This window comes from Mucor velutinosus, assembly GCF_035048745.1.
Source record: "Mucor velutinosus strain NIH1002 chromosome Unknown tig00000025, whole genome shotgun sequence".
NCBI lineage: Eukaryota > Fungi > Mucoromycota > Mucoromycetes > Mucorales > Mucoraceae > Mucor > Mucor velutinosus.
The window spans coordinates 84259-110642 of NW_027041922.1; the positions used below are offsets into that span (position 1 = coordinate 84259).

Genomic DNA, 26384 nt, shown 5'->3' on the forward strand with positions numbered 1-26384 from the left:
CACTGAAAACCATCATCCCTGGTACAGACTGAGCTAAATGAAATCCAGAAAATACACAAGCACAGAAAACATGACAACAAGACACAAGATATGGCATTTGAAAAGCCTTCATATCAAACCAGCTTTTTTACCAAATAAAATAGTATCCCCCTTTCTTTCGCTTTTTTATATATTTTCTCATATTTTCTTGATTTTTTCATCCCTTTCTCTCCTTTATCCCCCTTTTTTTTTTATATAAACAGACACACTCCACATATCAGAATTTTCTTTGTTCTCTTTCTTTTTGATCATACAGGAAAAAAAAAAAAAAAAAACTTGCTTTTCGCACAGGATGACGACCGACCAACTTACGATTTTGATACAATCATTGCAAGAGCAGATTAAGCAAGGACAAGATGTCGAAAATGAGGTTTGAAATCAAGCTGAACTGCGATGGATCCGTTGTACTAAAAAGTGGCTGTAGCTTCGACATGACATTGATAATCAATCAAGACAACAAAAGGCTTTGAGCAACGAAAACGACTATTTAAAACAAGTAAGGTCTCTCGTGGTTTTACAATGTTGTTACTAAAACCAAATTTTATATTAGAAATTAGCTGCTATTCAATTAGACAACTCAAACTATGGCAATACTCAAGCACGCCTTGAAACTCAATTATATGCTCAGGAACAAGACATCAGTAAACTAAGAAAAGACATACAGCAGCTCACAAAAGCCAAGAAGGATGTCGAGAAGAAACTGAGCTCTGAAGTAAGGACGTCGTAATGTAGCACAAAGCCGTTTCCTTGTGTAAATTAAAAAATCTCTCCATAATAGCTACAGGATTACGAAAACGACAAATCAATATGGCAACAAAGAGAAGCGGATCTGTACAACCAGATCAGATCCCTCAGCATCAACAATCTAGGAGAGCCGCGCACGCCGCGCACACCTAGACGACGCAGCGTCACCGCAAACACACTGGGCATCATGAGCCCATTCACAAGTGGTCTGGGTGACATTGGCGAGAACCAAGCGGGTGCCAACACAAACGACAGAGACGCCACTGCATCAACTGTCGACGAAAGACCTACACCAAAGCTGGCTGTCATTGACTCGTCGTATGCTCGCGAGACCAAGATTGCACAGAGAACAATCAAAGCACAGGACAAGATGATATTTGATCTCAAAAACGAAGTCGAAAAACTGAAATCCGTGATCCAGGAACAGCAAAACGAATCGCAGACCCAATCACTTCACGCCTCGCATTTACAGCATGAAATCGTCAGCATAAAGGAAGTCAATCGAGGCTTGATGGAGGAGAACGAGAGTTATCAAATTTTGCTTCATGAGAAGACCATCAACGGCGAATTCATGATGAACCCAATCATGCAGGTAAAATGCCAATTTCATCATTTGCTACTAAGCTATAAATATTAATGAACAACAGGTGGAGGATAACCCGGCAATGAAGGAATCCATCAGCACTTCTAGTAACAATCAGGGCTTGAATTTGGCTGCTGAACTAGCTTCATCGATACCCGACTGGAACAATCAGAAAGAGAGTGAATCAGATCAAACCATCCAGAGTAAGCAGGATTTCAGCAGTATTATTCATGCAACCAAACTAAAAAAAAAAAAAAAAAAAAAACATGTTTTCTAGAGCTTAATGAGGAAATCAAGACCCTTCAAGACACAAATCGTGCTCTTCAACTATATATGAACAAGATTTTGATGAAGATTATCAACAACAAGCAACTGGAAGATGTCCTCAGTATCGATCAACCCTCCAAGTCGTCACATCATCCATCATCCAATGCAGAAGGTAACAAAAGCTCAGCAGCTGGAGCAGGATCAGCAGCAGACACTAGTGGCAGAGGAGGCCCAACACCAACCAAGACAGTTTCCACTGTCGCACCGGCTTCCAGTGGTACAGCATCCAAATCACCCTCTCCAAGCAACCGCCAACGTCGTAGAACCATTTCATATTGGGGGTCCAAGGCAGCGCCACCACCACCACCTAGTAAATCTGCTTCACAACAAGACATGGAGGGGCTAACAGCAACAAGAGAAGAAAAGCGCAGACATTCGTCCATAGTGCAAAATGCACCTCCACAACCTGAAAGATCCATGTCAACTACGACAAGTAGCAGCAGCGGCAGTGCAAATGGTGGATGGGCCAAGGCATTGCGTAGAATGAGTGGTATTGGTTGGACTTCTGTCAAAGAGGAACCTACGTCTACGGTTGCTGTAAATAACGATAGTGCTGTCGGTTCTTTGAGTGAAGATGAGAACGCCGAGATGACATCCAGAAAATCATCTGGATCATCCACTCCTTCTATTCGACGTAGCAATGAGCTCGGTACACTCTCTGAAGAGTAATTTATATCATCCAATACATACATATATCACTTTTCTTTCTTTTTTCTCTCTATATCTCGCTTATTCCCTTTATCTATAACTATCACTCAATGCTCATTATGGGTGACATGATGAAATAAAAATGACTACATGTACTACAACAAAGCAAGGATGTTTTGAAAGGGGATTATGAGCTATTGTTCATTGTGGTTTGAACCAAAGACAGTAATTTACCTGCACTGCGATGTGGACATCTTGTCAGGAATGCTTCCACTATTTATAAAGGGGCTTCATAGTATCAGGATGTGCGCATGAAATATTCGATATTGCTGATGGTAACACAAAATTTAAGGAGTGCTGGTGGACTTGTAGTCTCTAGCATATGAAAAGCAGTTGATTGTCTTTTTTTTTTTTTTTTTTTTTTTTTTTTTTTGTTTACTGCCTTTCATTGATGGGTATGCCATAGATGCAATGAATCAAGTATCATTTCAACCACTGGATAGGAGATTCCCTAGCAAAAGCCATCACCTTGGATCACATCTGACTTTGGATTTGAGGCTCTTCTTCATGGACGATTAATATTCTACCGAGAATTTCAATATTTAGAGCTTCCCATTTTCTTTATTTGTGTGTCTGTCCTAGAAGTCATCATTACCATCATCAAGGACTCGATGCTAGTTTCAATACTAATATTGCCCTTATTACTGTTATCAAAGGAGATATCAGCTACAACATGGCCACTGTATGACCAAACAGCAGGGCCATTTACATACCTTGGTGATACTCCATACCAGAATATTTCGTTTAATTCACCCAACATCACCACAGCTATGCGAATTCAGAGGGACATTGCCATTAATATTACTATCGATCAGCTTGTATGGCCTGCATTGGAATTATCAACTGCCTTTTTCGGAAAGGACTATTCAGCACAACGATTATCTCAAGTAGACAATGTGCTCATCATGGGATATAAACGACTTGTTGTGGATCTGTATTGGGATCCGGTAGATTCAGACTGGCAGCTATGTCCATTGAGCATCAAGCATAATGCGACAGCGACCACACCTACTGCCACGGGCGATGTATCTTTACCGAATGGATACATTTGTGCTTCGAAATTTAAGTTTAGCAACCTGCTGGAAACTGTCAACGATTACCTGGTATCAACCGAAGTGACTCGATCACCATTCAAGACAGACCTTATCTTTCTTGTACTGAATCTGCACGACCTCTCTACCAATGTCACAGCGACAACGGCCAGAACGGATTCCAATCTCGGCCAAATTATTCAGCAATCCATTACACCCAGCACAGAGCTTTTGCCTCGCATCTACACGCCTTCCAACTTGACAGTGGACAGAATCAACACCAGTGCCTCGTTTTATGCGCATGGACGAGAGCCTTATTTCCCCATCATCAAACAGAATGCAGCACAAGTGTCTTGGCCACAATGGCTGTATCTGATCCAAGAAAAAGTACAACTGATGGTTGGTTATGGCACCATTGTCAGCAGTGAAAACTCCACATTTCGGCTCACCATGTATGATAACAACACCATCTTCAGTTCAGATAGTGTGGGTGGCTTGATGAATGCAACGGAGACAACGTGTGTAAATGATGGTCCTTGGGCTTTTGTAGACGATGAGCAAAAGCCATTCACGTATGAAAACGCTTTACATTTGGTAAGAATGATTTAGTGTATGACATAGCCTGGAGATTAACCACAGCGTATACAATAGACTGAATGTGGCTATTCACCTTATTTTACGCAACACAACTATTCAGATCCATTCACAATCTACTCAGCAGTGGACAGTGGACACTTGGCTGATAATGTACTGTCCACAATTTGGTCCTGGGACGTCAACGAGCCAGCAGGCAGTGAAGTGCTTCGATGTGCTGCCATCAAAAAGAGCAACGGACGATGGGAGGCAAGCGATTGTGCCGATCAATACCGTGCAGCATGTAGACAAGCTGATAATCCCAGTGATTGGGTCTTGACCAAGAACACACTGACCTATGATCGAGCCCTGTTAGCTTGCCCTGAAAGCTACATCTTTGATGTACCTCGCGTACCACGACAGAATACCATCTTGAGAAACCTCATGGTAGCTGAGAATATCACAGAGGAGAAAGTGTGGATCAATTTGAATTTGGCTTACAATTTGCATGCTTGTTGGGTGATTGGAAGATATGGATCATGCTGGTGGTCGAGTGGTGTAAGTTTATACAATATGTGATGACAGTAGAATGTGCTGACTCGACCTCGATATAGTCTGACGAGGAGTATCTCGGTCTGATACGAACATCCATTGTAGGCGGCGTGATTGTGCTGATCCTAGTAGGATTCTTCACTTGGGTAAGATGTGCTCGTCTGTGGAGAAATAGAAATTCAAAGTCCCGTAAGGCCATGGTGAAAGCGATGTTGGCTCGACGAGAATATGTTACAGTGCCTGTAAGTAAAAAAAAAAAAAAAAAAAAAAAAAAAAAAAAAAAAAAAGTATGCTTGTGTTTCATTATCTGATCGCTTCTCGTAGGCATAATTGCGCTTTCAACTACTCATACATGTACTGAAAATTGACCTTTCAACAGCAAAGTAGCCTATGTTGTATATACCCCTAATGAAGAACATAGTTTGCTTTGCCTGCCAACTCGTTATAGACAATACGAAACCTAAACTTTGACTGATAGCTGCTTTTTGATTCACCAAATCAAGCATTGCAATTTTTGAATAAACACTGTCATCTAATGGAGGCAATTCACATTGGAGATCAGTTATTGATTGAATAAAAAAAAGAACATACTACATAGCCACTTGTTGAAAGCAAACATCACGAAGCACCTTATAAGCCATGTAGTAGCATGTATTCAATTATACACTATTTATGACATCGAATCTTGATATCGTAATATAAAATTGAGAGACAAACATTTCATAGTAGACGTACAACTTTAAAGCTTGTACGGTACATGATTGCTGTTTGTACTCGAATAAACGATTAGACAACTGTTTAAAATTGAGTATCGGACAAGGCTCAAAAAAAAAAACCTTTGTTCGCGTTTACAGGCATGCTCATGAGATACTGAGTAAGGAAAAAGAACGACAAACCTGAAATTATATCAACGAGGATGCTTACATTTGAATAGACCTTCAAATGAGGTTGGAGCTAATTGTTAATGACGATAGGCGCACTCAGAATCTGCCAGCTGTCAACGAGAATGCAGCTATCACTCCCAATGAATATTCAGATGTAAATTTTAAAGACATCTTCACCACATACCAAAGTAACTTTTCAGCCATTGGCAGTAGTCTCTTTTAAACGAATTAATGAAATGCATACTGCCTACATGTCATTTTGAAATGCTGCAAGTCATGACTAGGAATTGCGATTACATATATTTTGGTGGTGAGCCAAGCTAACCGGCGTTGTCAGATATGAAAATGCTCAACAAAAGCAAAAGATACTACTCAAGCTAAGCGATAGTTCTTTCAAATTCATGATCCCCATTTAATCAGCATTTCAATCATCATTGTCATTATCAGACAGGCATTTGGGTCAGCTAGCAGCAGCGACACCCGCCGCCACGACTAATTCAAACGCCGTCACTTTTTTTTTTTTTTGCTTGTTCAAGATTGGCCAGAGTTTAACCATTTTCGATTTGATTCAACTCTTTTGCAAGATTCGACTATATAAATTGTGATGGTCCGCCTGTAGGTCCTAATACATTCTTGAAGCACTTTTTAAGGCGCTTCCAATGGTACCAAGTAAAATAAATGTTTTGAATGAGCTTATTGAGTAATTTTGGAAAATATGAAATGATGTTTTTGGCCAAAATGTCGAAATTTTGCATATGAAGGTGTCACATATAAAGTTTCAGGGGTTGCATTGGATCAAGAGAAACGTTTTGATCTAATATATATCATAATCAAACTCTTTATTTTCAAGGTGAAAAACGCAATCGTTTGATTTTCGATGAAAACCATGAGGGGCACCTCATGGTTTTTGGTCGATTTTCGACGATCCCAAAAAAGTTGAGCAAAGGCGTTAGAAAGTCACTGCTACTTGAGTACAGCTGTTTGGTGTCATTCCAGTGGCTCAGAAAGGTCTACACGTCAAAATATTAAGGCTTGAAAGCTGTCAATTTTGGCCGTGTTTCATATATCTGCTTGTCAATAAGCATGTTTTTGTCAAGATACAAAGGTGTAAAGACATTGATGCATTAAGCTAGATTCATAGCATGCTGCTACATCCAAACATTCAGTTAGAAATATTAGCTTGAGTAGCAATACTCTATCGCAGTATTATAGCACAATAATACAGTTTATTAGTGAGATGATGGCGGCTGTAAGGCACTCTGGACATTTAAGATGCAATAGATAGTCTGCATCTAGTAAAAGCTATACTATAAACTTAGCCGAAATGTAGGCGGTCTATAACTTGGTTGCTCAAATCACTAGGTGGTCTGTATCATATCCGTTTTACATTGATGGTTAAGCTTTGAAAGTAGCACGTTCCCGTAGATGGTGCAATTGGACTTCTCCTCTCCTTCTAAGCTTTTGCTTGCCTGATTTTTGAATATGGTAAATTTTGCGATAAAATTGACATCAGAAAGCACGAAGTCAGTAAGAGAGTGGGCTAACGCGGGAATCCTTATGGGCGAGACGACCAAGAAAATGCGCTTTGGCTTTGGTTTGTTTTATGGAAAGAATGAGTGATTATAAGGATTTATCTAGTCTTTAGGTCTCGAAATGATGATACTGGATGTGTGCACAGTGTGTATTTAGATGATCATTGATCTCACCACATTGTTGATTCAAATGATGTTTAACTTTTCTTTTCAGACAACAGTAAAAGACATTGGATTTGTGAAAATATATGTTATATTTTTATTGCTGAATTGTTGTAATATACATTTTTTGGAGTTGTTTGTTTATAATGCTAGATTTAGAGGATATGAATGGTAATGATTAAAAGGGGGTTCGAGTAAATTAAAGCTTGGGTCCAGCAGCCAAAGTCTCAGGAGCAGCCTCATCTTCATAGGTCTTGAAGTTCTCGACAAACATTTGACCAACCTTGCGAAGAGATGCATCAAACTCGGCAGCAGTACCGTTCCAAGCGGTCTTGGGGTTCAAGAGCTCAGAGGGAACACCAGAGACAGCCTTGGGAATTTGCAAGTTGAAGATCTCGAGGTCCTCGAATTCAGCCTTGGCCAATTCACCGTTGTGAATAGAATCCAAGATGGCACGAGTGTACTTGAGAGGACAACGCTTGGAAGTAGCAGCAGAACCACCGATCCAGCCAGTGTTGATCAACCAAGCATCAGCCTTGTGAGTAGACATCTTTTGAGCCAACATGGTGGCATAACGTTGAGGGTGGAGAACCAAGAAAGGAGCACCGAAACAGGCACTGAAAGTAGCTTGAGGCTCGACAATACCGTCTTCAGTACCGGGAACCTTGGTGGTATAACCACTGATGAAGTGGTACATGGCTTGTTCAGCGGTCAACTTGGAGACAGGAGGCAAGACACCGAAAGCATCACAAGTCAACAAGATGATGTTCTTGGGGTGAGAGCCCATACAGGGCAACTTGGCGTTGGGAATGTGGTAGATGGGATAGGCACAACGGGTGTTTTCAGTCAAGAAATCGTCAGAGTAGTCGACTTCACGGGTCTCTTCATCCAAGACAACGTTCTCCAAAATGGCACCAAACTTGATGGCGTTGAAAATATCAGGCTCCTTCTCACCAGACAAATCAATACACTTGGCGTAACAACCACCTTCAATGTTGAAGACACCATCGTCTGACCAACAGTGCTCATCATCACCAATCAACTTACGCTTAGGATCAGCAGAAAGAGTGGTCTTACCAGTACCTGACAAACCAAAGAAGAGAGAAACATCGCCATCAGGACCTTCGTTGGCAGAAGAGTGGAGAGAGAGGACACCAGCCTTGGGCATCAAGTAGTGCATGACAGTGAAGATACCCTTCTTCATCTCACCAGCATACTCAGAACCGAGAATGACCATTTCGTTACGCTTAAAGTTGATAGAGACAGAGGTAGTGGAGCTCATACCAGTGGTGTAACGGTTGGCAGGGAATTCACCAGCGTTGAAGATGGTGAAATCAGGAGTGCCAAAGTCCTCGAGCTCTTCCTCAGTGGGACGAATCAACATGTTGCGCATGAACAACAAGTGGTAAGCACGAGAAGCGACAACACGCACCTTGATACGGTACTTGGGATCCCAACCAGCATAACCATCAAATACATACAAACGAGGGCGGGTGTTGAGATAATCGATAGCACGTTCACGATTGATCAAAAAGACACGTTCACTGATGGGAGTGTTGACAGGACCCCACCAAACATCCTTTTGAGAGGACTCTTCCTCGACAATACGCTTGTCCTTGGGAGAACGACCAGTCTTCTTACCAGAATAAGCACAAAGAGCACCAGCAGATGAAATGACAGTACCTTGCTCATAGGTCAATGCTTGTTCGTAAAGGACAGCAACGGAAGGGTTGCGCATGATGGTGACCTACTGGCTAGTTAGTATCCATGGCAACGTGCAGTGCATTATTTATTTACCTTATCATAATCAATACCAGCGAATTCATGGAGATCTTCTTCGACCTTGGTGTGAACAGAGTTGGAGCTGATGGGTCTACCACCAGTGTAAGGAGATCCGGGTCTTGATGCAACCATTTTGAGAGAAAGAGATGTTATATATTTTATTGATATGAAATCAAAGAACTGAAAAGAACAGAACATTTGATACTGGTTCCTTTTATACTTGTCTTTCTTTCTGCTTTCCTCGGGAGAGTCGGGCTTACCATCATGTTGCTATTTGCATTCGTCCAGAACCGGAAATGGATGCCCAATGTGTATAACATTGTAATTTGATGTCCGTTCTTTCCGAGTAATTATAGTGTGAAATTTGCAAACCATTAAACACTACTGGAACGGGATATGACGGAAGTGCAAACATGCTTTCAGTTGTCCGACTTTCTCCTTTAAGAAATCGCAATGTGTCTGTTTGCTTTTCATGAAAGGGATGAATAAGGGGGCTAATGATAGTAATATACTCAATAGCAGCGTGTAGAAATACATTGAAAGAAAGAGCCAAAGCTCAGAGATCCACAAAAGACGTTCAGCGACGGTAAACAGACTCCAAATGAATCATTTCCCCACATTTTAACTAATCCAATGGCATCCGTTTTAGTAAAATATTCACACAGCGTGGGAACTAAATTTCAATTCACGATTTTATTTTTTGATCTATGGAAGCCGCCTTGACTAATTCTAATGGAACACAATCTCTTAAGTGTATACTATGACGTGAATTTGTGTGCTGAATATACTTTGAATGCTATATTTGTTACTTCAGAACATTCTTTTGTCTATGTATTATCAGATTTTTATTTATTTAATCATGATAGAAAGTGTACCGTTCTTCCATCATAATATATACACATGCATCCCTGAAGCTTATTGTACATCATTCATTCAACCTATCATTTTTTAGACGTGATGAAGTCCTCAAAGTATCACTTGGAGGCAACACAAAGAACCATGTTACTCATGTTTAATCGAGTAGTGGGTCCATGCTATGATGACTATATTCGGGAATCCAATAAAGGTCTCATCAAATCATCATATGTGTTTCCCTTGATTTTCACCAAACCCAATAGCATTACTGAAATGACTAAAATGCTTTCAAATCCAGTCGGAATGCCATAACTCTAAAGTTGCTTTCACATGACATCCTCTTCCCTGTTGTTCATTATCAATTCATTGCATAATGAGAAAGATAGGATATGCGTCTTTTTTTCATGAATGCATATCAGCTGTGATAGATAATTGTGTATTTTCATATCTCCAGTCATGGCATCATGGCAATTGGAATAGTCTGGTATCGCGAAAACAAGCATGATCCTAATTTGATTTATCAAGTTGTCAGATCAACACATGGCTGAGATGCTCCATCAACGTAATATTATGATAAATAGTAGTTTGGGTTAGGAGAAGCTTGGGGCATGCACCAGGGGCATGCACACGGATTCAGTGCGATGATGAAGGTGCCAAATGTTATGGTTTTACCATCGATGTATACATCATAGCAATCATGGCGTCTGCAACTGGATCAGATACCTAGAGAAACATCTCGGAGCGACATTCAACTGCTACACCTTTGCTCGTATTTTTGGATTGGAAGGTTATGATCAATTTTAGGTTGATAGTGCATTCATAGTAACGAGGGCGATTTTGCAAAATCAACGGATCGCGCTTTTCGTAATGAGAGAGGTAGTTTCATATGGTGTTTTACAGATAATGAAAGCAGAAACTCGATAGAGCATGTCTGGCTGTTAGTTGGGGGAATTTCATCAAAAGAGGGTCTATACAGAGGAAATATTTATTGCAATTGTCCATTCCTGTATGTGAGAGTATGTTGTTTCTACTTTAAGCTCTATCTGGAGATTTGCAGAATCTCTCATTGGCATATTTTATTCTACTTCAGGTTATGGCCATGTTCTCAGACCTTTTAATATCACGCACTGGGATTGTGTCCCATTCAAATCTCTGTTCCTATCACATTTCGTCAATTGACACATCATGAACGCCATTTCCCTTCTCATCTTGTTATCATTCAAATGCTACTAGTTTGCTTCTTTATCTCATTAGCCTGAATTTTTTCTAGTATCACTACATAGATCAACTCCTCTTCCAATACTGTCATACGCACCAATGTCAATATATAGTAAAAGCTATCGAGTAGGTCTACTAGACCATTGCAAGAACAAATAATCTAAATCCGTACTGCTACAGCACCATGTGATCTGCACATATATAGCGCTCGCTATTATGCCTTAAATTACTTTTATGCACTCGTAAATTGCCAAGCGAATCAAGTAGCAATATTGTAATAATTTGCCCATATAAAGGTATTTAATTATTTATTTTTAGCATTGATATATATAACATTTATTTTTGGTTTTTAAAAAAGGTAATGGTTGAAATAAGAGTATGATGGTTGACAAAAAAGAGGAAATGTATAAGTTCGGAAGGGAGGAGGAGAGGGGGTAGATGAGGTAGTGATTAGGTTTATCCAGTAAAGATTCTGAAAATAAGGTACAATGTTGAACCAGTGAATCTGATCAACGACAAGCCAGCAACAGACCAAAGCACAAAGCCAAGATAAGCAGCAGAACGATCACCAGTGGTAATCACAGAGGTGTTTGTGATAGCAACTACCAAAGCCAAATTAGAAATAATCCATGACAAGACAAGTCTAGTACGGAAAGATCTATAGTAATCCTCTTGTTTGGTCTTGGCATCACGATGCGACTTCTCGGGCTCCACCTTCTTTGATAGTTCTACTTGTGCGTCAATGTAGGCAGCATTGATATCCTTTTCCTCTGTGGGCACTTCGACTTCAACAGCCAAATCACCAGATCCATCCTTCTTGGCCTTGACCACACCCAAATCAGTAGCCACTGTATTATCACCCTTTGTACCCCAAGACACATCATGAGTATTACAGAATGCGTAAATGTTGAGCACATTGGTATAACTGGGAGACAAGAGGATGTACTGAATGAAACTGGTAAACATGTGCCAAGGATCCAAGAACAAGAAACTGGCGACAAAGTACATGACATAGGTAGAACAGAGCGAGATGATGATGTTTCTAAATGTACTTTGGCCCAGCATAGCAATGAACTGACCATCAGAGTCTTCCACAATAGTAGTGACGCCAACGACAGTGATCCAAATAGCAGCAAACATCATGTAAATCATCAGTAGCGCAAAGAACACCATGGAGCCTGTGTAAGCAATCTTTGAGCCTTGAGGACGATTACCGAGAGCAATAATGAATTGAACGACGAGCAAAATAATGTAAATGTAGTTGAGAATGTTATGTAAGAGATTGGCAACGTTGGCAGAGAAAGGAGCATGAGTGAGACCAGGTTGGCCGTCTTCAGCGGGAGCAAGCGCACGTGTCAGGATGAAGAAGGTGAGGTAAAAGTTACCGAGAGCAAACCACGAAAAGATCAAGTTGTAGGTGTTGTAAAGATCCTCAAACATGAACATCATTTTACGGATATAAGAATGATCTGAAGCCCACACCTTACGCCAATGGTACAGCGCATAGATACCAGCAAAGAAGGAACCGTTCAACCAACGTCTACGCTGCGAAATAAATTCATCCACTTTATCAGGCACATCAGTCTCACCATAGGAGCTAGACACATAGTGCAACACCCAGTGAGCCTTCTTCTTAGCCACCAGCTCGTAACACAAAATACGATCCTCAGCCAGATACATGTTGGCAGTAAAGATATCAGCATCACCACCGTGTTGCGTCTCACCCAAAAAGTACTTTTCCAATGGACCATGGCCATCCACATCATTTTGAAGGGCCTTGAAGCGATAAGCAGAAAATGCACCTGGTAACACGGAGATATAACCAAACACAGACTCAAGAGGCTTATCCAGAATGTTGGACATTTTGTATTCAAAGTTCTGAGCAGCCACCAAGGGGTTCAGCAGAGCGACACCTGCTGTACCCGCCATAGCTCGAATCTCACCACAGGCACCAGCAATGTTGGAGTTGATATCGAATGCCTTCCAGAGATGATAAATAGAAGTACCACCGGGCTTTGTACCCACATCGATCAGCACACAGACATGAGGATCGACCACAGGACCGAAGGCTTGGAAAAACCAACGATGGGAGTTGATTTTCTTTTGGTTCTTTTCCTTGAGACAAAATAGCAGTTGACAGGGCACCACGTTCTTGGATCCTGCCTTCATGACCTCCATATCGGGGTTGACAGAGATCTGTGTTGTGTATTCGTAAATGTGGGCAGTGACAGGCTTACCGTGCACCACGTTCTTGGCCACACCTTCTTGATACACACCCAACAAGGACAGTACGTTCAATGTACGAGGATTGACCTTGTTACGACCATCCGACACAATACAGACAGTGACCTTATGCCATCCAGGTCCACCTGAAGCAGGACCCCAAGTGCTTGAACGATCGCGAGAACAGAGGTGAGCAATGTTCTTCATCACACCATGCATTGTACGGGTAAACAAGACTTCGTCTTCCTACAGAAGCAGATCGATTTGGTTAGTTTAATTTTTCTTTCTCTCCCTCGACTAATATAACCTTACGTTGTACATGGTCAAGACAATGAATAGCTCGGTTTTGCGGCCGAGCATCTGTTGACGGAGCGTATAGCCTTCATTGACGAAATCCTTGGGATCACAAGTAGCAGCTACACAGCAACTTAAGACACACTACTCACACAAACACAAGCTCATCCATGACTTACCTGTGTATCTCATATGTGTGAATTCTTTGCCTTCCTTCAAGGGCACGTCTTGCAAATAGCTGGTGGGAACTGGACAATCCAACACCAAGTTACCCTTGGTCAATTTGACTTGTCTGGCTGTAAAAAAAAAAAAAAAAAAAAAAGAGGTAAATTAGAGTTTAATTGCATACTTCAGGTACTCCAATCATCCATACTCTACTTACTTGTCTTGTAACGACGAGGCTGACGTCTAGGTGCTTCACCGTAGTGCATGTTGGGTGATGGTGGATTGAAATACTGTGGAATAGTAGGAGAGCTAGAGTTGTTGCTGTAGGAAGGATAAGGCGATGTATCTCCAGGGCTAGGTGGGTATGGAGGGTTATTTACAGGTGGATAGCCAGGAGGACCAGGAGGCATGCTAGAAGCAAGCAAAGGCTGATGATCGTATTGAGGCATGTGCTGATCTGCTGGATAATGGTCATCATCAAAGGGCGAACGAGTGACGGGAGGCTGATTGGAGAACTGAGTGTCCTGTAGCGGGAACTGGTCGTGTTCCGACTTTTGATTTGGTTGATACATGGTTGATGCAAAAATGAAAGAAAATCAAGAGTGAGAACAAAGAAAACAAGTAGCTTTTTATACAATATTTGTTTGTATTCAAATAAACATTTTTAGCTTGCTGTACAACCAATGTGGGGCTGGGTTTTGCTCCTAATCACTATTATGGGCTTCTTGTTGCTTAGAAACGGACTTACCACTTTATTTTGATTCTGTATTCACCAATCATTCAAAAGTCAGTTAAATCATTTGTGTAATAAACTTGTTTAAATTTAGCCACATGAAGAAAAAAATAGAGGTATTCGGTTGAACGTGTGCTATAAATCATGAATTATTTTACAAGCCACGTTGCTACTGCTCTCCCAGATCAAATGCCCAGAAAACTAGTGGTGTAGAATCCATCACAAAAATGGTTCAATATCTTGGTATTGTTCCTCAAATCATTTAATTACTTCGGCCATCTAATCAAGTTAGAGATGATAATTAAATTCTATTTGGGATTTTAGCGTGCACCTCAGTTAGGGACGCGGATCAAGGTTTAATGACCCTATTACACAAATTTATTGTCAAACATTTCATTTTCTTCAGTAATTGTATTTTCTGATTAAATGGCTTTATCAAGAGAACAATGGGTTAATAGCTATCCAAATGCTTGCTCTGGTTAGAATCGGGAGAAATTTTGAGATTCTTGATTGCAAAACCTGTCGTCGTATGGCTGATTGAGTTGACCAAGAGGTTTAAGGCTCAATTCTTACTGAAATATCAAATCAGACAAATGGTAACCAACACCCGCTTATCAATAAATCTCTTTTTTTTTTTTTTTTTTTTTCAGGGCGAACGCTCGGCTTTCATACAAAGCCATATTCCTTTCAAGCAAAAATGCTAAAGTGTAGGATGACATTTCTTGACATGAAGATAGGTGCAGCGTTTCCTTTTGTTTAGTTGCCCTTGCTGCGCTCCCTTTTATCATAACCATACAATGCGTGGACCAAACAATCCATCTACTCTGACTTCAGTTTCAAGACCATGCTAGATACAAAGGTAGGTCAATTGCAATGCAAAATGCATTCAACTTGACAATACATTTTTGATATCCTAAGCATCATTCCAGCTTAGCTCAGAAGCATTAAATGTGAACTGATATAGTATTAAAGAACGATAGACAAGCCAATGAAGCTGAAAAAAGCCAAGCTTGAACAAGGCACATTGACCATCGCGAAAGCCAACAATGAAGAGGGGATTAGAGTGAGGGCTTAGCCCCTCCTTCAAAAATGTACTACACATCACAATTTGCATAGGGAAATACACATTTTTTGTTAAATCAAATCAAACCATCATGCCTCCTGCTTGGACTAGAAACCGTACAACCTATTTAATGCTCTTTTAAAAGATTGTATTTGTCGAAAATGTGATTCATGTCGAGGATATAGAGAAACTGGCAAGTAAATGAAAGAAGTATTTGAGCAAGCCTTATATTCGTTTTCAGAAACGATTAAATTTATGTTTTAAACATAAAGATGTGTATCAGAAGCACTTAGATACGCTCTGGCCAAATGATGGTGCTTTCGAATCGTAATCCCCTTCTTGATACTATTAGAGACATTCATTGCCTGCATGATGAGAAGGGGTGTAGGATAAAAAGGGTGTATAAAAGTTAGGGTGTAATCCGGATAATAGATAGGCCGTGGGTGTTATAGGGCGCAGGTAGAGATAGGGTGTATAGGTGTAGGTAGATACAGGATGAGTAGGGTATATAGAATGTAGAGGAGTAATGGGTGTCAAATTTTAAGTTTTATTCATGCAGATTTATTTTCTGATCTGGCAAATCCAATTTTTTTTAGCAAGTATTTATTCTCTTTTGTAGCATGCATATACCGTGTTGGAAATATCTTTTAGAAGACGCTCTGCTACGTCCAAATCCGAGGTGAGTGCCTTCATTTGTTGTTGCTGCCAATTGTCAATATCCACGAGATATACAATCCCATCAATTGTTTTATAACACCTCGTATAAAAGTGTACACCATCAAAGCTAGTCGAGTAGATTCTACCGCGTAGTTTATATTTTACGTTCTGCAAAACGTGGATGTATGTTGGCATATAGACATTGTTTCCGGCTGTTTTGCCAAGGACAAAGTTTGCACCATCTTGTACGAACATGAACTTAGGAAACTGATTATCTTGAGGTAATGATCTGTATGATGTAGAGATTCCATCACATCCTGGAGCGTTGCATCTTCCTTTTTGGTGTTCCTCGAGCACCTTCTCTCTGAACAAGTCATTGAATTTCGTATCCAGTGCCGCTTCATTGAAAACCCCACGGCAATCTATCATTTCATTAATGACGTTGGTCGGGAGCATGTAGATAAATGAGAAAAAGTCATCTCTCGCATACGCATGCGCTTTTTCCATAGAGCAAGGCACTTTTCTTTCACATTGCAATGATGGAAATGTGCAAACCTTGCTGGCAAAGACACTCGACAAACGCTCCAATACCATGCTCGCCAAATCAAGAATATCACCCTGACGACCTTTTGGGAACGACTTAACCAGCTGACGAACACCAGAGACAAGCTTGTATTCTGTCATATTCCAAACAAAGTGCCTCACAGTAGAAGTAGCAGCACGGATACCAGAAGGTGATTGCTGAGAATATGATTCAAAAGCATTCATGAGAAGACAATCATAGGCGTTGTTTTCATCAGCGAAAGACATATCCACAAATGGAAGGGCGGCATTGAACAGAAGCTCAAAAAACGCATCGATGAAGCAGGAGTTACTTTCGTTTGACACTATGTAGGTGGGAACGGGCAGAGATGGGTGGCTGTCTGGATGGTTATTTTGATAATCTTTCACGAGCCACTGATATTTCTGCAAGAAAGATGTTATTTTTTGCGGCAACAGGAAGCCAGCAGCGGTAGATGAGTCGTTCTCAAGCGAAGGTTGATCTGCTGTTGTGGCCGAACTGCTTGCAATAGGTTCAATTGCTACTGATGCCAAAATCTCAGGGAGCATTGGGGGAGAGAAAAGATCTATTATAGTAGCAGATGTGGACTTTTGAATGCTTTGTATAATAGGATCAATGTGCTTGTCATTACTTGCAAGACAGGGTAAGTTCGAGGAGGACGAAGACAACGAGAAATCAGAATCAGTTGGTGCTGTCATTTTAGATGCAGTAGGCTCAGACTTGGTCTTCATTATTGGCGAAGAGGAAGAACAGGAAGAAGAGGAAGATACAAGATCAATAACAGACGATTCGAAGCTCTCATCAGAGTTGACAACAACATCTTCGACAGAAACACCAGCACCTAATTATTTTTGATATGTTACAACATGAGCAAGTAAAAACCACCTAAAGTATCCGTACCTTTAAACATATCCTTAATGTCGTTTTCTAGATTCTCGGTTCTATGATATCTGTCGTCTGCTTCATCGTTTTCACCATCACTATCTGAGAGTAGTTCAAGGAAGAATCTCTCATGGCTGATATTGCCATCTGCAATGTCATCAATCTTTGGACAATTCTGCTCTATTTCGATAACCTCATCCAAATGTTCGTTGATCGCAGCGTTCAAATCAGTACCGCGAGTTTCTAGTTTCTTGGCCTTTTTATGCTTGCCATTCTCCTCATCACCAATGATTACTACTTGTTGCTTTCTCTTCTTGGATCCAAAGAGAGCAGCGTTGTTGTCTGGCGCACGGCCGTCATTGATTTCGTAAAGAGTCGCGTACTTCTTTGCCGTTGTTTTCTTCTGATTGTTCCCGTAATGAGGACGAATGTTGTTCTCATACAAGTCCAACATCATCATGCCATGATATTCGGCTACCTGCAATAACAGTCGAAGACTGGTGGCAACAGGTTGTCTCTTCTCAGGCATCAGCTTGTAGAGCGCACTGTGGAATGCCTCAATCGCGTTGGACGTGCGGCTCTTGTGCTGTCTCAATTCCTTTTTCATCAATGACTTGCATCTGAAGATCATGCTTGATACGCCAGGCTGTAACCACCATTGCAGCCACTTTTTGCTATTGGGAAATTTAGAGAGAATCTCTTGGCCGGTACGGTAGAATTCAATTGCATTGCTTGTTGCACGGAAGCGATGAACTAGCTTCAAAAACAGATCAATATCATCTGGCTTGACAACTTGATGATTGGTAGACAGCCGTCTGACTGACTGCATCCAATGCATATAGCAACCTTTCAAAAAGGGCAATGCGTTGTGCTGCTTGACATCAAAAACCTCCCTAAGAGCTAGTATGAACCCTTCGCGTTGTGCAGCTGAGAAATCCATGATGGCTCCCAAAAACCGCTCTAGCTTGATGTCGAACTTTCTAAACAAGGCAACAAAATACTGCTTGAAAACTTGAGCGCTGTTGCTTTTGATTATCGCTTGATAAAAGACGACATGCTTTTGGAGTTGCTTGACGTATATGACACTTGAGCAGAGATAATAATATCCCTCTGGGACGGCCTTGAGTGTAACATCTGTTACGATGGATCGGTCGGCAAAAGGCAGATTGCATTGAAGCATTTCTGGTGAGCAAAAGCTTACAAAAAACTTGCTAGGGAGAATTTGGGCTGAATCCATGAAGTGTGGATACTTCTCATCAAGATCTTGGAACGCAGCTACAGCATCTTCTTTTGTAGTATACAGGTCCTGTTGGATCTTTGATCTTCGGACCTCATACTTAGTACGTCCATGATTAGCCATCAAATTGTTAATTTTTCTGGCACTTTTCGTAATTTCACCAGTATAGGGATCAATGCCAGAAATGGCAGCAGCAGCAGTTATGTTTGGTCTTGTTTTTACCATCTTTTTAAGCTCCCTCTTTTCGTATCTATCGAGATGGAGCGAATTGTAAATGGTGTGTGTGTGCTTCTTCGTTTCTGTTATTTCTTGTCGCATTGTTACGGTACTGCCTCTGTCTTCTCTGCGAGAGTCATTTACACGGAAGGTAAAAGTTACAGGAACACCACAAGGAACCTTCTCCAATGGCGCCTTCCAATATGGGCATTCAAACCTTTTGGAGTAGCCATAACTGTCTTTTCCCTTGGTGGGTGGCCGTTGATCTTTGACACCTTCAGGTCTCTTGCATTGCAAGCTTAAACATCGTAAAGCACCAGCGCACAACTTTCGAATCCTTCTATCGTAAATACTTTCACCATCAGCGAGTTGTTCGACCGGCTTCTTCTCGTTGTAAGCTATGGTGTAGCTTTTCTTCAAAGCCCATCCAATATTCACTCTTTTGATTCTGAATGTATTAGTGGTGCGGTCGAATACAGCGGGAAGAACCTCTTCGACGGTTTCGTCAGGAAACTTATTGACAAAATCATATCCAATTTCATAACTTGAGTTATCCATATTGCTCAAAGTATTAAAGAAATGGAGTAAGGTAATGAACAAAAAGATGTGCCTGATCCCACGTGTCAAAAAACTTTTACTGCTTTCTCCAGTTGAGAATTAAATAATGCACCCTTCCCTCTCTACTCCCTAGGTCTACCTACACCCTATGCAGCCTGTATCTACCTACACCTATACACCCTATCTCTACCTGCGCCCTATAACCCCCACGGCCTATCTATTATCCGGATTACACCCTAACTTTTATACACCCTTTTTATCCTACACCGATTCAGTTTCATCAATTCGTCAATTTTGATTGAATTCAACTTTTCAGTACCATTGAATCCCTACCATTTTCTGAGAAGTTGGAGAATAACCTCTCACGTACTCTAAAGACCCACATTCTCAAAGCTCCCTAGCCAACCTCACAAAAGGTACGCCTCCTTCCTACAATGAAGCTACCCTCCACAACACTTTCGACACACGTTTCCAGTCTCTCGAGACTCGATTTAACCAAATCCTGACAAACATCAAAGCTCTATTGCCTCCCACTATTCCTGTGAATCAACCAACACCTGGCACTCTACCACCTTCTCTTCCCTCTCCTGTTGCATCCGAACTCTCAATTTTGTCCGTTCTCACTTGGTCCTCGGTTTGGCCAAGTACTTCATGAACCAAGGATGGATCCCCGCTCAGCTCGCCAAGTCCCTCATAGACCAGCGCATCCCTAGCCGTGATAAACGACTCACATCTCCCCAGACACTCGGTCATACTGATTCCCAGCTCCACAACAACACTGCACCAGTATTCCAATGTCCCCAATCCCAGACGACTCCCTCATACACTATGGATCACATCCACAATCCAGCTCCCCATCGATATAGGGACCCCATGCCTGATTTAGCCTCCAATCCCTCAAATAGTATGAAGAACCACTCTCCACCAACTGCTTCTTTGGAGTACAAAAGATCACAAACCATAGCTTGAAAAACCACCATCACATATAACCCACCAAATCAACACCAACAACTCATCAACCAACTCCACCGTTCGATACAACCCTATCTCTACCAACCTGTGTCCGATTACTCAACGCGTTCTCTCATTACAGACCGTTACTCCTCCTGTAATCCCACCAGAAGATCCTTACACCACATTTTACCTTCGCCGTCCTCTCACCTCCACCATGGCGCCCGAAAAAGCCAAACCAGTTAAGAAAGCTGTCGAAGCAATCAAGCCCTCTCCCCTCGCCACCAGGCAACAGACCTCTCTTGCAACCAAAGAATCTAATTCCAATGAGCACCTCATGCAAGCTCTCAAAGAATTATTCTTACCAAAATTTGATCTAATCTCCTCTGAAATTCAAACAGTCCAGTCCAACGTTCAGAACCGCTTTCAGGATCTTGAAAACGCAGTTGACCAGATTAACGATTCCATGACACATTTGCAGGTAGATCTCACCCAGAAACAAACCAACCTGGAACAACAACAACTACAACAGGTTCTGGCACGTGTCGAGCAATTGGAACAGGAGAAATCCAACCCAATAAACACCTCAGCACCCTCTACATTTCAGGAGGCAATCACCACTGCGCACCAATCAAGTTCCAGTGCTAACTCCTCGAACGACGCATCCAGCTCCACCATTCAGGCACGAGATCACATTATCTCACCTCCAAGAAATCCTAAACCACAGGCACCCGTTGACCCCTTAGCAGGAGGATTGCGTTATTTCACACCCGTTTCCAAGAATCAAGGCTTCCAACATCTATTCATCCCAGCACGCGGTCGCCGAGGTCTGTCGAGTATACGACAGCTACTCTACGACAAAGTCTTCTTCAAGGAGGGATCCGCTGTAGATCTTCATTTCCCCAACTCCTCCACCATAGGCATCCTTGTCCACAACGATTATGCCGACATAGCTCTAAAAAAACTCCGTATCAAAGGCCTTGAGCCAATTACTGACTTTGATCCCTACCATTCAGACAATCTTGGCAATCCAGTCCTCCAGGCACTATCCATCGAAGAACGCACAGCCAAGATGAAAGAGATCGCGGATAAACTGTACCACACCACCCTCGCAGGGCTCGAACACAAACCCAAAGTTCAACTGGCAGTCGCTCGTGATTTTCTTCGTAAAAACAAGATCACCAAGCAAGATCTCCAAGACCTTATCCAACTCCAAAAATCCACCAACAGAGACATTACCCCCAACACCTCAACTCAGCCCCCTAAAGGTGATCTATTCCGGCTTCTCGAGTCAGAAGATGATATCATGGATGAGCCAGGACCTCACGCCGACAGTAATGACAACAACAGCACTAGTATGGATGCCCCCGCATTCTCAGTCCACCCTTCCTCTGCTGGTGGTGGTGAACCAGCCTCAGCTCTCTAAAATGTCGGCCCATCCGACATCGTACCGTCCGGCGGTACCCCCATATGCTATGAATATGAATATGAATATGAACATTAAGAATAAAATCACTAACGTACAAATCGGTAGTATCAATTGCAGAAGCCTCTCTAAGTCCTCTAAAGTCTCCAACTCGCAATCATTCAGTCGTTACCTTACAACACAGCACCTAGACATCCTATGCCTACAAGAAACCCAAGCACTCTCTGAAACCATACAACAAAGATTAGACATGCAGCTCAAAGCACAACAGTCCATTTGGTCCTCACACTGTGGCATCGTATCTCTCAATCCACAGATCCACATCACTAGCCTCTATGTCTCCTCGGATGATCGGGCCATCTTATGCAAAGTACCTCACCCCAACAATGTATTTCCGTCCTTCACCATTATGAACGTTTATGCTCCTGCTACCTTCCACCAACACTATGCCTTCTATGCTAATTTACTATGCTCGGATTACTTTCAAGCCCTACTAACAAATATGACTACTGACAATCCTTTAACCTCAGCACATCCAGACATCATCGTGGGCGATTTCAACTACAATTTCACCCAATTCCCATCACATACTATTCCGGATTACTCACCATCAGTCCTCGAATTTTTATCCTCTGCTTATGCTACACAAGATCCAACAGAAGCGCCTCTCGATCCAGACTCTCAATTCGTAATGCCGCAACTAGATCAACATCCCACACCACTCGTTCGCAGCCAATGGATTTGGCACGGAGTACTGCTACACCACTGCCGTGAAGTCTCTCACAAGCTCCAAACAGATCCCCCTATCCCCACATTCCGCCGCGAGTCCACCTCCACAACAATTGACTGTATGTTCATCTCGACCGACCTAGCTCCACTTGTCAGAAATTCGGATATTCAATTCATTTCTCGTACCTGGACAGATCACGCTCTGTTACGGATTGATCTCCAATTTACATCCAATACACATGGCACAGGTATCTGGAAAGCCAACCCAAATCTTGCTCAAAATGACTACTTCATCACCCAAATACACTCAGCACTCGATGAATTACATGCCAATTTAGCATCATATACAGAACCTCCTCCAGTTCAAATATCATGGGATGAAATTAAGCGACTCACAATCAGCCTCGCCAAGAAGATCAGCCGACACAAAGCTTGCTGGCGTACACAACATTTGAAGCAATTTCAAAGGAAAAGGAACAAACTCATTAAATCCTATCGAGGCCAAAAGGCCATAGCCACCCAGATCCTGAAGGTTGAACGTCTCATCAACAACTTGCAAGAGGAACTCGTCGAAGTTGCAGCTCTACGCTCTGGCCTGCGCTGGAGAGAACAGGGTGAAAAATCAGCGGGACTTATGAAGCGACTCACCACACAGCGTACCAATCGCAGATCCATTGACACACTATATCACCCGGACACCAATGAATTATGCAACCAACCAGACGATCTACAAGCAGCTGCCCAACGCTACTATGAAATCTTATATACACCCGCTCCGGTAGATCACTCAAATATTTCATACTTTACTAACCAAATCCCACCTTCCGACAGACTCTCCAATACCTCTCATGACTCTCTCTGCGCTCCCTTCACTCCCGAGGACCTCAGTGATGGAGCTTTCCGCTCTCCCAACAAAAGTAGTCCAGGTATGGATGGGCTCCCTTATGAAATCCTTAGTGTACTGTTCCAGCATCCAGCTACATTGAAAATGGCTCTTCAGGTGTATAATGAAGCACTTTCCATTGGCATCTTTCCACCTTCGTGGCAACAAACCTGTCTGATCCTTCTACCCAAGAAAGGGGATTTGTCTCTCTTGAAAAATTGGCGACCAATCTCTCTAATCAACACGGACGCTAAGATTTTTACCCGCTTAATTAACCATCGACTTACGACACACCTAGGATCCAAACTTAGCACTACTCAAATGGGGTTTATGCCACAACGATTCATTGGCGAACAAGGTTTGATCGTTCAATGTATGCAGGAAATCGCCACCAAGACCGGCTCAACTACAATCGCTCTCCTTCTCGATCAAGAGAAAGCTTACGACCGAGTTCACATAGATTATCTTCGCGCGTGCATGGAAGCCTTCAACATACCGCCCACACTTACTACTGCCATCACCTCACTATTCTCTTCAACCACTAGTACCGTGAATGTCAATGGCTTCCTGTCACCTTCCTTTCAACAAGGCCGAGGTCTACGTCAAGGCGACCCACTCAGTCCACTACTCTTTAACATTGCCTTCGACCCACTGCTTCGTGCTATAAACAATCACAGCAACATCACAGGTTTCCATTTACCCCTTGAAACTAATCAATCTATGTCTATGCCCTCCCCTCCTCCCATCAAAGTTTTAACATACGCGGACGACACCCTTGTGGTCCTCCGGAATCCCACAGAATTTGAACACCTCCAAGACATCATCAACCGATATATGGCCTCATCTAATGCATATCTCAACTACAGTAAACCCAAGCACTCTCGTTATCAGGTAAACCGCATCCACACTGGATTTCTTTCCTCCAAGATCAGGGTATCACCTCATGGCACGACCGCACCGCTACCGAACCACTCACCTATCTAGGCTCCGCCATATGCTCAAGTGCCAATCAACGCGCAACCTATGCCCTCTCCATCATCTCCAAGATTCGCGCCTATTGCCAGCTTCACTTCACCCGCGCACTAGCATACCGAGGTAGGGTCACCGTCATCAATGCGCTCTTATCTTCGAAACTTTGGCACGTTATGCGCCTCTTTACATTTTCATCCCCTGAACTCAAACAGCTCCAGCAACTCGCCGCCACCTTCATCAACCGCGGATCCAAAATCTCTCGCCTCGCTTTTGACAACCTCACCCAACTCATCCACCAAGGTGGCTTGAAACTCCTCGATCCAGCCACTCAAGCTAATGCCTTACAATGGCGTTGACTCTACTTCCTGATTCAGCCCCCACAAGCCTCACCTTCACTTATGCCGTCCATTCCCATCCTTAGATACACTCTCAACTTTGTTCTTTCCACTGCCGAATATCCTTCCTATCATTGGTCATTCCTATTTCCCCATTGTCGACCGGTCATTCCTCGCCTTTTTGGTCCCATAGTCAACTTACTACGAGCCGTAGATTCGATCCCCCACAACTACTATTTCAGCCACGCCACCATGTCCACATGCCTTCACCTACCACTGATGGAACTCCTCGTCCACAATCTCCCCCCAACCCACCCAATAGCTCACCTCTTTCAACCCTCTCACAACGTTCTCAAGAACCAACCAACAATCCGTCAGCTCAAAGGATCCGATATATTTATCTTCAATCCCAACCGACTCTGCCTAGAATACAATCATCTCCCCCAGCTCTGCCACACGGCCCATCAATCAACAAAACTATCTCTCTACTTTGCTCTAACCAACTACTTCTCAACAACTTTGTCCTTTACAACTTTCTCCCCAATGTACCGCGACCTCACAACGCCTTGGAGGTTCACAACCTTCCAAATTCCAACATTCCTTCATTTTCAGCTCTCCACTCCTTTGTCACCACTCTTCTTATACCTCCAGAACCCAACAATATTCGTCCAACTACTAAAGCTACTTCTATCAAATACTTCAAATGCCTCCTAATCTCTTCCTCTCCCCCTACCCCGAGTTCTATCCTTTCTTCTACTCAATGGCGTCAGTTTTGGAAGCTCGAAATAGCTCTGAATGCACGTAATACTTGGTACCGAATCCTCCTCAACAAAATAGCCACCAAAGAACTCCTACGCCTTCGTATGTCTGATAAATTCGCTTCTCATTGCACGATCTGCCCTTCTAGAACTACCAACATAGAAACGACAACGCACTTTCTCTTTTCCTGTCCCATCAAATACACTGTCTGGTCCCAAGCACTCTCCACATACATAGACCCAGATCTGCAATCTCCCACTTATGAGCAATTTCAAGAACTTCTCTACCTTCGCTCCCCCTTATAGTCTCAACATCTTCACCCTACCCCACTCTCATCACGTACCAAGTATTTTCCTGCATTCTTCAAACAATTTGGAGCTGTCACTACAGATTCATCTTCGACTCCTTTCATTTTGAACCCCCTCCAAGTCATGCTCTGCATAGACAGGGCACTATATACTTTAGTTTCCCAAGACAACGTTCACTCACTTCTATAGCAAAGCACCTTATATCCAGTCTTACTATTCTCTTCCCCAATCCGGGTACGCTAATAAGACTTTAAACAAAGAATTTTATTAATAAAACAATAATCTTCTTTAAAAAAAAAAGCTTCTTTGGAGTACTTTTCAAGGCGCATCTAATGGTGTTAATAAAAAGAGGTTTTTGGCCAAAATGTCGAGATTTTCTATACCAAGATTTCACAAACAAAGCTTTAGGGGTTGCTTTGGAACAAGAGATTCATTTTGAAT

The 26384-nt window shown here is 42.3% G+C and overlaps 9 protein-coding genes across 9 annotated transcripts; 6 read left to right on the forward strand and 3 right to left on the reverse strand.

Annotated features, from left to right (window-relative positions):
• Positions 1 to 331: 331 nt before the first annotated feature.
• Positions 332 to 2362, forward strand: ATC70_000030 (uncharacterized protein; the record flags this gene model as incomplete). The annotated part of the gene is made up of 6 exons (XM_064819452.1): positions 332 to 409; positions 464 to 535; positions 590 to 751; positions 818 to 1375; positions 1431 to 1569; positions 1644 to 2362. The coding sequence occupies 6 exons, from the start codon at positions 332 to 334 to the stop codon at positions 2360 to 2362; spliced, it is 1728 nt and encodes a 575-aa protein (XP_064677587.1).
• An 809-nt stretch (positions 2363 to 3171) lies between these two features.
• Positions 3172 to 4887, forward strand: ATC70_000031 (uncharacterized protein; the record flags this gene model as incomplete). Its single annotated transcript, XM_064819453.1, has 4 exons — positions 3172 to 4026; positions 4084 to 4563; positions 4620 to 4799; positions 4882 to 4887. The coding sequence occupies 4 exons, from the start codon at positions 3172 to 3174 to the stop codon at positions 4885 to 4887; spliced, it is 1521 nt and encodes a 506-aa protein (XP_064677588.1).
• A 2447-nt stretch (positions 4888 to 7334) lies between these two features.
• PCK1_1 (Protein kinase C-like 1) lies at positions 7335 to 9049 on the reverse strand (the record flags this gene model as incomplete). Its single annotated transcript, XM_064819454.1, has 2 exons — positions 7335 to 8882; positions 8933 to 9049. The coding sequence occupies 2 exons, from the start codon at positions 9047 to 9049 to the stop codon at positions 7335 to 7337; spliced, it is 1665 nt and encodes a 554-aa protein (XP_064677589.1).
• Positions 9050 to 11446: 2397 nt separating this feature from the next.
• Positions 11447 to 14244, reverse strand: CHS2_1 (Chitin synthase, class 2; the record flags this gene model as incomplete). The annotated part of the gene is made up of 4 exons (XM_064819455.1): positions 11447 to 13459; positions 13526 to 13629; positions 13687 to 13803; positions 13890 to 14244. 4 exons carry the CDS (start codon positions 14242 to 14244, stop codon positions 11447 to 11449), a joined length of 2589 nt encoding a protein of 862 aa, XP_064677590.1.
• Positions 14245 to 16071: 1827 nt separating this feature from the next.
• Positions 16072 to 19580, reverse strand: ATC70_000034 (uncharacterized protein; the record flags this gene model as incomplete). The annotated part of the gene is made up of 2 exons (XM_064819456.1): positions 16072 to 17528; positions 17588 to 19580. The coding sequence occupies 2 exons, from the start codon at positions 19578 to 19580 to the stop codon at positions 16072 to 16074; spliced, it is 3450 nt and encodes a 1149-aa protein (XP_064677591.1).
• Positions 19581 to 20231: 651 nt separating this feature from the next.
• On the forward strand, positions 20232 to 20549 carry ATC70_000035 (uncharacterized protein; the record flags this gene model as incomplete). Its single annotated transcript, XM_064819457.1, has 1 exon — positions 20232 to 20549. One exon carries the CDS (start codon positions 20232 to 20234, stop codon positions 20547 to 20549), a length of 318 nt encoding a protein of 105 aa, XP_064677592.1.
• Positions 20550 to 20748: 199 nt separating this feature from the next.
• Positions 20749 to 21957, forward strand: ATC70_000036 (uncharacterized protein; the record flags this gene model as incomplete). The annotated part of the gene is made up of 1 exon (XM_064819458.1): positions 20749 to 21957. One exon carries the CDS (start codon positions 20749 to 20751, stop codon positions 21955 to 21957), a length of 1209 nt encoding a protein of 402 aa, XP_064677593.1.
• Positions 21958 to 22207: 250 nt separating this feature from the next.
• On the forward strand, positions 22208 to 24553 carry ATC70_000037 (uncharacterized protein; the record flags this gene model as incomplete). The annotated part of the gene is made up of 1 exon (XM_064819459.1): positions 22208 to 24553. One exon carries the CDS (start codon positions 22208 to 22210, stop codon positions 24551 to 24553), a length of 2346 nt encoding a protein of 781 aa, XP_064677594.1.
• Positions 24554 to 25136: 583 nt separating this feature from the next.
• ATC70_000038 (uncharacterized protein) lies at positions 25137 to 25940 on the forward strand (the record flags this gene model as incomplete). Its single annotated transcript, XM_064819460.1, has 1 exon — positions 25137 to 25940. The coding sequence occupies one exon, from the start codon at positions 25137 to 25139 to the stop codon at positions 25938 to 25940; it is 804 nt and encodes a 267-aa protein (XP_064677595.1).
• Positions 25941 to 26384: the final 444 nt, after the last annotated feature.